Here is a 9,525-nt window from a genome sequence, read left to right on the forward strand (position 1 = left end):
TGAATGAGATTAGTGTAAGTTAGCCGTGAATTTGTAGTTGGAGTCGTTTGGACTTCTTTTGACTGATTTGAGGAGCCTGAAGGTGGAAATTTGTGCTTTTTTTTCATTTGGGTCCCAGCTGTGATGAGTAATGAAAACGTTCACTCTAGTAAACTCCAAATACTTCTAACTGCAGTATGAAAAAAAATGCAATAATGTTTTAATTTCCTTTTAATAATCATAGTTAACTTATTCCAAATCTGGCCCATTTCCACTAAGTGGGGTAGGGTACGGTTTGGTATGCTTCTATGGCCGTTTATATTTGTCACAAGGTACCAAAAAGCAAACCACTATTTGGGTACCCTTTCAAAAGGGTACCTACCACGACAAAAGGCTGAGCAAGACGCGCGGCTAACCACTATTGGTTTACAGAGATACGTCACTCGCAGTGCACAAGCCGGGAAAATGAAAACAAAGGAACCGCCATGTTTTAAATAGACAGCCGAGACATTACACGGTAATACTATATAGTATACATATAAAAACGAGCCATGGTTGATCCAAGCTCAAACCAACCTTGTCGTCTTGATGAACAGCCATAAAGCCAAGAACAAGAGCAGAATCTACCCTGTGCTCTGTTGTTGTTTACAAGGCCGTCTAAATCGCGAGTGGTTTCATATGGAGTCATTCTAGGGCCATATATGCTTGCAACGTAAAAAGTTTTGCAAACAAAAATATAGTATTGAGCAAAAAATTATAAAATAATGCAAATCTCAAACAAAATGACAAAGGGAAAATTGATCTTTGAGAAATAAAAAGGAATTTTGCACACAAAAACTACAAATAAAAATTAAGAAGTGCAAAAAAAATAATACCTGCAATTTTTTTTTTTTTTTTAAATATACATTTATTTTAGATTTTTTTTTCTAGTATTGACTTTGCAAAACCTCTCAAGTCACTTGCAACGCTCATTTTGATTTGATTTTCAGTCAACCACAAGTTTGCGATGCTGTTTTCTTTTTGCACATTTCTGTGCGTTTCACTTTCTGGCCTTGATTTGACGAGGGGGCGGAGTCACAAGAAATTGGGCGTGTACAGCATGCCAGAACATGTCTCCTATGAAGCGACATCATCAGCTGGAGAGATCTTGACATAAAGGAAATCAGCCATGAATCACTGTCATAAATCTAATCGAGATTAAGTAAAATACCTGAATCCTTTGCTTTTGGGGGATGTTTAAATCATCAAACAGTAAAACTCGCAAATCAAAATGAGCGTTGCATTTGACTTGAGAGGTTTTGCAAGGGCAATACTGGAAAAAAAAATCACAAATAAATGTATATTTAAAAAAATTGCAAATATTTTTTTTGCACTACTTGATTTTTATTTGCAGCTCTTTATTTTTGTTTGCAAAATTCCTTTTCATTTCTCAAAGCTCAATTTTCGCTTTGCGATTTGTTTATTTATTTTTGAGATTTGCATTATTTTACATTTTTTTGGTCAATACTTTTTTTTTGTTTTTGCAATTATATATAAGGCCCTAGATTGACTTCATAGTTTCACTTTCTCCAGAGAGTTTACATCTGTGTCTATGTATATTTGAAATAACCAGCTTCTTGAGCTGATGATGATAACGTGCGCATAACTATTGAAGTGCTTCCGACATCTGATCCTTTCAGAAACGGACTAACGCCAGAGTGGCACACGAAAAAGCATAGAAGAAGCTGGAAAAAACAAAGGAGTAAAGGATTCTTTCAGCAACCTATACCATGAACAAACTGCCTCGTTAGCCTATTATCATCACCTTTTGGACTATTATGAACTCGATGAGTTTTGGAATTACTTTCTTAAAAAAGGTAACATGTTCTGGCGAAGATTTAAGAGGTTTGCTCTGACTGTGGGCTATATGTTGCGTGTTGTTTTTGAACCCAAATAAGGACTAAATGTATGTTGTGTGTAGTTTTTCTATAATTCGTAACATTTCGGCGTCTGCAAAGTGGGTCGCACACTGGCGCCGCAAGTCAGCGTCTGTCCGCAGCGCCCACCTACGACTCAGGACACTGTTCGTATTTCTGCCGTGCCACATAGCGCCATCTGAATTATAAATATATAATACACATCTGGTTTCCATTGGTATCCTTTGGGCTGCATTTACACTGCAGATGTTGATGGTCAATTCCGATTTTGTGACTGTATCCGACTTTTTTTTTGATGACCTGCTTGCATCATCTTTAAAAGTGTCTCGTGTCTGATCGTCTGCATTTACACAGCACACGGCAAAGGCGCAATAATGACCATGAAAAAAAAGAGCGGGCGCTGACTAACAGCTGATAATTAAAGAGTGCTCTTTTCTCTATTCCTGTATGTAATCTGTTCGCAGTTTTTGACAAGCTGTTTTACTATAGTTTATGACAGAAAGTTCTCATTTGTCCATCATCTTTTGGTATAGGCTTTTTTTTAAACCTTTAGGCATCTTAATGTATTAATGCCCATGGCGTGATTTATGCACATGATGTAGCAATGCACTAGTTTTATATTAGTTTATATTGGTTACATGGTGGACATTGCGCTCCTCAAGTCCTCAAGTATGAGATTTAATGTTTGGGACTCTGCTGAAGTCTGTTCTGAAATGAAAGTGTCAGACTTGACATCATTTGCTATGGTTTTTAAAGACGCGCGACTCGCATTGGCAGGTGAAAATCCGACCTACCTGCTTACACTGCAGATACGAGAGCACAGATCCGATTCATGTCGGATAAAATTCCACATATGAACAAGGCCTGAATCTGATTTGAGTAAATCGGAATCCATGTGATTTGTTCCTGCTTACACGTACATGCGCCATATCCGATCTGTGCCACATGGGAGAAAAAAATCGGAATTGAGTCACTTGAACAGTGCAGTGTAAATGCGGCCTTTAGGAGTGGAAACGCAAGCCTGATAAAGGTGACCCGTACCGTATCGTACTGTACCAGTCAGTGGAAACAGGTCATTAGCGTTAGTTTGTATAACAGACAAAATCAACTGGAGAAGATTTCTATGATTAAAGGGTGGAGCCTCAGAGCTACACCCACTTATGAAGTAGTCACCATGGTGACCACTGGTTGTTAAGCAGCGATTTTTGAAAAGATTGCATTGGCAGCTGTTTCACACGCTTAAGCTGTTTCTCCATTCCCAAAACGCTGAGAGCGAACTTGAGTTCTTGTGAAGACCGTTCTTGCCAGGTTACCTTGGAAGAACGAAAACCGCGAAGACACAAAATGCATCCTGTGAGAAATAAGATGATGCGTTCTTCCTGATGGTCACATGACCTTCATGCAATTTTAATGGAAAATTATTTAAACATTAAAGCACTCGCAAAATGGCAGCACAGTGGGTAGACGGCAAGAAGGTCTCTGGTTCCAGCCCTGGCTGGGTCAGTTGGCATTTCTGTGTGGAGTTTGCATGTTCTCCTCGTGTTGGTGTGGGTTTCCTCCGGGTGCTCTGGTTTCCCCTACAGTCCAAGGACATGCGCTAGGGGTGAATTGGGTAAGCTAAAATTGGCTGTAGTGTATGTGCATGAATGCAAGAGTGTGTGGGTGTTTTCCAGTGTTGGGTTGCGGCTGGAAGGGCATCCACTGTGTAAAACGTATGCTGGATAAGTTGGCGGTTCATTCCACTGTGGTGACCCCTGATTAATAAAGAGACTAAGCTGAAAAGAAAATGAATGAATGAATGAATGTTCCTTTTAAATATTGATATGAAGGATTTAGCTGGCTTTACATGCTGAGTTAGCATGCAAAAGTCAGAGTAATGTTCTAGCGTCATCTCATAATTACAGTAATCCTGACAAGACATGCAGAGCTGTTGAAAAAGAGTTGAGTCAGAACTCTGAATGTTTAGATGTATAGTCCTTCCATTATTTTCTAAACTGACTCAGCAATTGACTTTTTACACTTATACACAGATACATTTATACAGTAGCTCTTGGTTTTGCTAATGGGCTAGCAGCTATCATGCTTTGACCATTAGAGGAATAGCACTTTTGTGTCACCTCTCTCTCATCCGTGTGATGATTACAGGGGGATTAAAAGGGCTCTTTAGCCTGAGTTCATACCATCACCCTGTCCCAAGTTGACTACTGCTGAACTGCTTCCCCCACCCAGCTTAAGTCCATTTAGGCGGATCTTAGCCTGGCGTTAATGAGCACGTCTCTGCCAAGGATGAGCTCTAATATCTGCTTGTGCACAAAGCAAGACGGTCTAGCTTTTCATTACGTCCTAAATACCCCAATGTGCTGTTACAGTAACAATTTAGGGATTTCGAAAAACAGGGTTTGAGTGAAAGGCATATCAGTGATTTTCATAGCTGTCTAGATAGTGGTGAGAAGTAAAAAGCCTGGTGATGTAGACGGGTTGGCTTTTTGTGTGAAAAAATAGCTGCAAATGATTGTCTGTAGCTGCATGAGGGTTTGCACAAACTTAAAAATATATCCTGAAGTTACTAGATTATCATTATAAAATTTTTTAAATTTTGTATCTCAGTTGATTAAAGAGGTGACCTTTTTTCCCTCAGAAAATATTGTATGTTTGTTTTGAAAACAAAAAAAATACATTTTGGTGCATCTTGAAGTATTTTTGTGACTTTTTGCAGAGTCTAGATTAGAAATCTTTAACTGTCGACCTACGGGCCATTTGATCCACCACCTAGTCGAAGTTTAAGGCCGTACTCACACTAGGTACAGTTGCCTCCAACCAGGCCAAAGCACGCTTGACCCCCCTCCCGTCTCCCCCGACGGCCCGCACTCACACCACAAATGGGCCTCGGCATGCTTACGTCATCGCTGCTGCGCTTTTCAGTGAGAAGCGCTCTCTCACTCAGCAGCACAGAGGAGATTTCTCTAGTTATATTGTTTCAATCGTTTGATATGCAGTGACATGCAGTCAAATATTTCGCCAAACAGTCCTTAGGGATGCTGTGACACGCAGTCAGATATTTCGCCGAACAGATCCGCCACTTTTGGCGCTCATAAACAATCGTAAAGCTCTCGTGCTGCAGGAATGAGGAAGTCTGCTGAAGCCGTACAGCTGTCATGCTGTGAGGAGTTCTCGTCTTTAATGAACTACGGCAGTTTGCGTTCACTGAACAGTAAGAATGATTAATAAATCCATATGAAACAGCCCCTTAAAGTCACGTCTCGCTTTCAGTTTCGGGCTTTGGCGCGTTTTCCACTCACACACAAGCGTAAGCCCAAGTGAACCGCGCTCAGGCACACCTCTTCCAACCGGGCCAGGGCCGGCCAAGTGAACCGTGCTTGAGCCCGATTCAACGCACTCACACTTCTCAAACTATCCAGGAAACGGCCCTGGGCACGGTACGGATGGCATAGTGTGAGTACGCCCTAAAGTACTGCATTCAGATTAGTTTTACTTTGATTTTCTCTCAGTGTACGGTCGAGAGTAACACACATGCCTTTTAGTTCTGTGGCTCATTTAAACGTTAAAATTTATGCCCGTAATTTCTCTACTTTTAATAAAGCTCTATTTTTGTAAATATTCAAGGGTCATTTGATTATCATCAATTTTATACTAGTATTTTGTTGTACAAACACTTCCTAATGGCTTACACTTTATACTGGTGGTGTAACAAATATGATCATTTTGCTAATATTCCATTCAAATGGTCTCATTTAAAAGATTTTCCTCATTTGCTTATTTAGATTTGCATAAAAACTATGTACATTAGTGAAATTGTACTACTGGTTAAATTGAACATGTTAAAATAAGTGTGAATGTGTACGTACTTTCCCCTCTTTGTTGTAGCTTTAAAAAAAAAAAGAAAAGATGTTGAGAAGAACAATTGCCAGTAAAGTTTTCTGCTTTTCTTACACTGTTGGGACAATACAATTGGTTGGGACAGAATAATAATTATTATTATTGTATTATATTATTATATTATTTTGTTGTATTTTTATAGCAATTCAAACTCCTTTCAATATGTACAACAAGAAACAAAAAGCCAAGGTTTTTACTGCATATACTCTGAGGAAGAATGAATGAGTGTGTGTCTAATGCTCGACTATACACACAACAACCACATATATTTCAACAGCTGATGTGTGACATGATGAACGTGCTGATTTGCGTTATCACTGGTGACAGGTACTGCTTGAAATATAAACGTCCTGTCTGTTGTCCTAAGATGCATCAATTATGTCAGGTTTTACTTTTTTCTTGTGCTTGAATGTTGAAACGGCCCTGCTATGAATTGTCAGTCACTGAAATGACCCCCATGCCAATTTGAGTTGGTGACCCCTGGTCTAGATGGTGACTTCTTAGGCCCCGTTTACACTAGTGCGTTTTAGTTTTAAGCTTTCTTCAAAATATTTTCTTTTGTGTTCAACAGAACAAAAACTCATAATGGTTTGAGTCGAGATGAGGATGAGTAAATGATGACAGAGTTTTAATTTTTGCTTAAACTATCTCTTTAAGTATAGGCCTATGTTGTGGCCATTCTATCTAAATATAGGTTAACCTCTTTTTTCCACCACTTCGGCAACCAGAGCGTCAAACTTCTGTCCACCTGTCAACACCAATGAGACCTGGAAGAAATCAGTTCTTCACTTGATCTTTTTTAGCACACACTCATGCCTCTCAGCCTATTACGTAAGCACACTTTTTACGCAAACTCAATGTTTAGCTTGTGTTGAAAAGGCGCTGAAGTAGCTGAGATTCATTGTCTGAAATCTGCTTGGTTCTGCAGCTGCCTGTTCATAAAAAAGCTGCAAGTTCAAAGCCAGGTTCTGGATTACTACCATATGTCTGCAAAGCCAGACTCCAAGAGTAAGTCTGTCCCAGCCGTACCCTCTAATTTCTTATCCCAAAATTGGACATCTGAATGGCTGTGCAGTATCGTCCCTCCCCTCTGAAATCTCTTGCACATAACGTTCTCACAGTAATTCTTCTCTGCAGGGCAACTGAACGCTACAGCAACAAGTCTGTGCCTTTGACACGCCATGTTTTGAAATGATGTCATTCGAACATGCATCCACCTCTGTAGAGCAGATATCTTATCAGGAGCCACTTCTGGCTGGTGTACATTCACAGAAACAGCTGACTGTGTTGTAGTCGCACACATAAATCTCTGAAAAAAAGGAGGACCAGTGGCTCTAATCAATGCAGAAATGTCTGGTTTTTATTGTTTGTGCAAATGGTAGACAAAGTTCGCTGTCTGTGTAGGAGGGCTTTGCATGGGATCTTTGTTTCTCAAAGACTGGAAGGTATTGGCCTAGTCTGTCAATCCCAGCATGCACTTCATGTCTGTATGAATGCAACATTTGTTTGCTAGTGTGGGTCGAACACCCTCTGACAACCAGTTCTCTTTGCCCAAACTGCTTTCACAGACTTTGACACCGATGTGCCTGTTCTGTGCAGACCGATAGTTTGGCGAAGAACATCTTTTGGGATGTAAGTGAAGAAAAAGCGCCATCAACTTCTCAAAGGAGATGAGATGATCTTGTCAAGACATGGAGAAACTTTGGGCAAACTTTTTGCAACTTTTTCTGCCAAGGTGTAGTGGATTTTTAGGTGTTCCCGACTTGGCGTACTACAAAATTCCTTTGCAGGATCAGATCTGCCATTTTTGAAGCTAGGAATTAATTATACGCTCTCAATTTAGATTTATCATTGAGGTAAAAATGAACTCAAATGAAGGCAAGACAATCTCATCAAGACATGGAAAAATTTTATTGGATTTATTCTGCCAAGGTGTAGTGGATTTTTAGGTGTTCCAGACTTGGCGTTTTGCAAATCCCATTGAAGGATATGCGTTTTAGGAGAGATGAATTTATTGAATACTCTCAATTAAAGTATATTATTGGGAGTACAAACTAACTCAAAGAAGGGAAGTGGTCTTATCAAGACATGGAGAAACTTTGGGCAGACTTTATTTGACTTTTTCTGCCAAGGTGTAGTGGATTCTTCGGTGTTAACGACTTGACGTACTGCAAGATCCCATTGTGGTGTAGCACTTTTAAAGCGAGGAATTCATTATACTCAATTTAGATTATTATTGAGTTAAAAACTAACTCAAAGAAGGCAGGACAATCTCATCAAGACATGGGGAAACTTTTTACAAACCGTATTTGAGCTTTTCTGCCGAGGTGTAGTGGATTTTTAGGTGTTCCCGACTTGGCGCATTGCAAGGTCACATTGCGGGATATGCCATTTTGAAGTGAGGAATTTCTTTATACACTAGTAGTTGAGATTTATTATTGAGTTACAAACTAACTCGAAGAAGGCAGGACAATCTCATCAAGGCATGGAGAAATTTTATTGGACTTTTTCTGCCAAGTTGCAGTGGATTTTAAGGTGTTCCTGACTTGGCATACTGCAAGGTCGCATTGCGTGATATGCCATTATGAAGTGAGGAATATTATTATACACTTTTATCTAGTTACAATTTATCTAGTTACAAACTAACTCGATGAAGGCAAGACAATTTCATCAAGACTTGGAGAAACTTTGGGCAAATTTAATTTGACCATTTCTGCCAAGGTGTAGTGGGATTTTAGGTTTTTCCGACTTGGCGTACTGCAAGGTTGCATTGCGGGATATGCTATTTTAAAGTGAGGAATTTCTTTATACACTAGTCGTTGAGATTTATTATTGAGTTGCAACCTAACTCGAAGAAGGCAAGACAATCTCATCAAGACATGGAGAAAGTTTGGGCAAATTTAGTTTGACCATGTCTGCCAAGATGTAGTGGGATTTTAGGTGTTCCCGACTTGGCGCACTGCATCCCATTGTGGGATACGCCATTTTCAAAACTGAAGGAATTCATCAGTAGCTCTCAATTGAAATATATTATTGAGTTACAAACTAACTCAAAGAAGGCACTACAATCTCATCAAGACATTGAGCAACTTTAAGTAAATTTAATTTAACCCTTCCTGCCAAGGTGTAATGGGTTTTTAGGTGTTCCCAACTTGGCGTACTGCTAGATTCCTTTGCGGGGTCTGATCTGCCATTTTAGAAGCGAGGAACTCTTTATATACACTCTCAGTTGAGATTTATCATCATGGTGTTGCTGTGAAATGGGTGCCAGCATTTGCTTAGATTTGGAACATGGGTCTGTTTTTTGGCATGCCTAGTTGCACACTTTTATGGGTTGTAACTCGTGAAACGGGATCAAAGAGAGGTTTAATTGTTAAGGAAGATGAGGTAACTGCAGGTGCCTGCTTTATTGCGATTTGTTCAACTAGATCCAGTATGGGGAACATCAGAGCTGGATATAAAGATGCCGCGTTAGATGTTAAGTGTTTGTTTATTGTACAACCAGGCATTGTTTCCTTTTGAAGCAGCTTGATCGGATCTCTTAGCGGGGTGCTTTTTTTGCAGTTAGTGTTTACAGCCTCGTCCTTATGATGTTCCTTTACTGGAGGAAAAGGGGAGCTTATGAGCTGGAGACACTCCCATCGTCTTTGACAGAGCTGGGGGCAGAACGGTACTCTTGGTCGTCCTCTCTGGATGTCATCCATGATGTTTATGGTAAGGCTGGAACCACTTA

At 39.9% G+C, this 9,525-nt stretch overlaps 1 protein-coding gene across 4 annotated transcripts in view; it reads left to right on the top strand.

The window, feature by feature from the left end:
- The window catches only part of plekhg5b (pleckstrin homology domain containing, family G (with RhoGef domain) member 5b), a 147,871-nt gene that overhangs the window by 8,192 nt on the left and 130,154 nt on the right, over nucleotides 1–9,525 (top strand). The window contains exons 1-2 of one of the 4 annotated variants that reach the window (XM_073939309.1): nucleotides 7,360–8,190; nucleotides 9,357–9,506. The exons of 2 other annotated variants lie outside the window; for them this stretch is intronic. In XM_073939309.1, coding sequence (XP_073795410.1) covers nucleotides 9,380–9,506 — 127 coding nt within the window. In that variant the 5' untranslated portion in view covers nucleotides 7,360–8,190; nucleotides 9,357–9,379. Of the gene's footprint in view, nucleotides 1–7,261; nucleotides 9,507–9,525 lie in introns of those variants that run through there. One more of the 4 variants, XM_068216936.2, reaches the window with a different exon arrangement.

This window comes from Danio rerio, chromosome 23 (genome assembly GCF_049306965.1).
Source record: "Danio rerio strain Tuebingen ecotype United States chromosome 23, GRCz12tu, whole genome shotgun sequence".
Classification (NCBI taxonomy): Eukaryota; Metazoa; Chordata; class Actinopteri; order Cypriniformes; family Danionidae; genus Danio; species Danio rerio.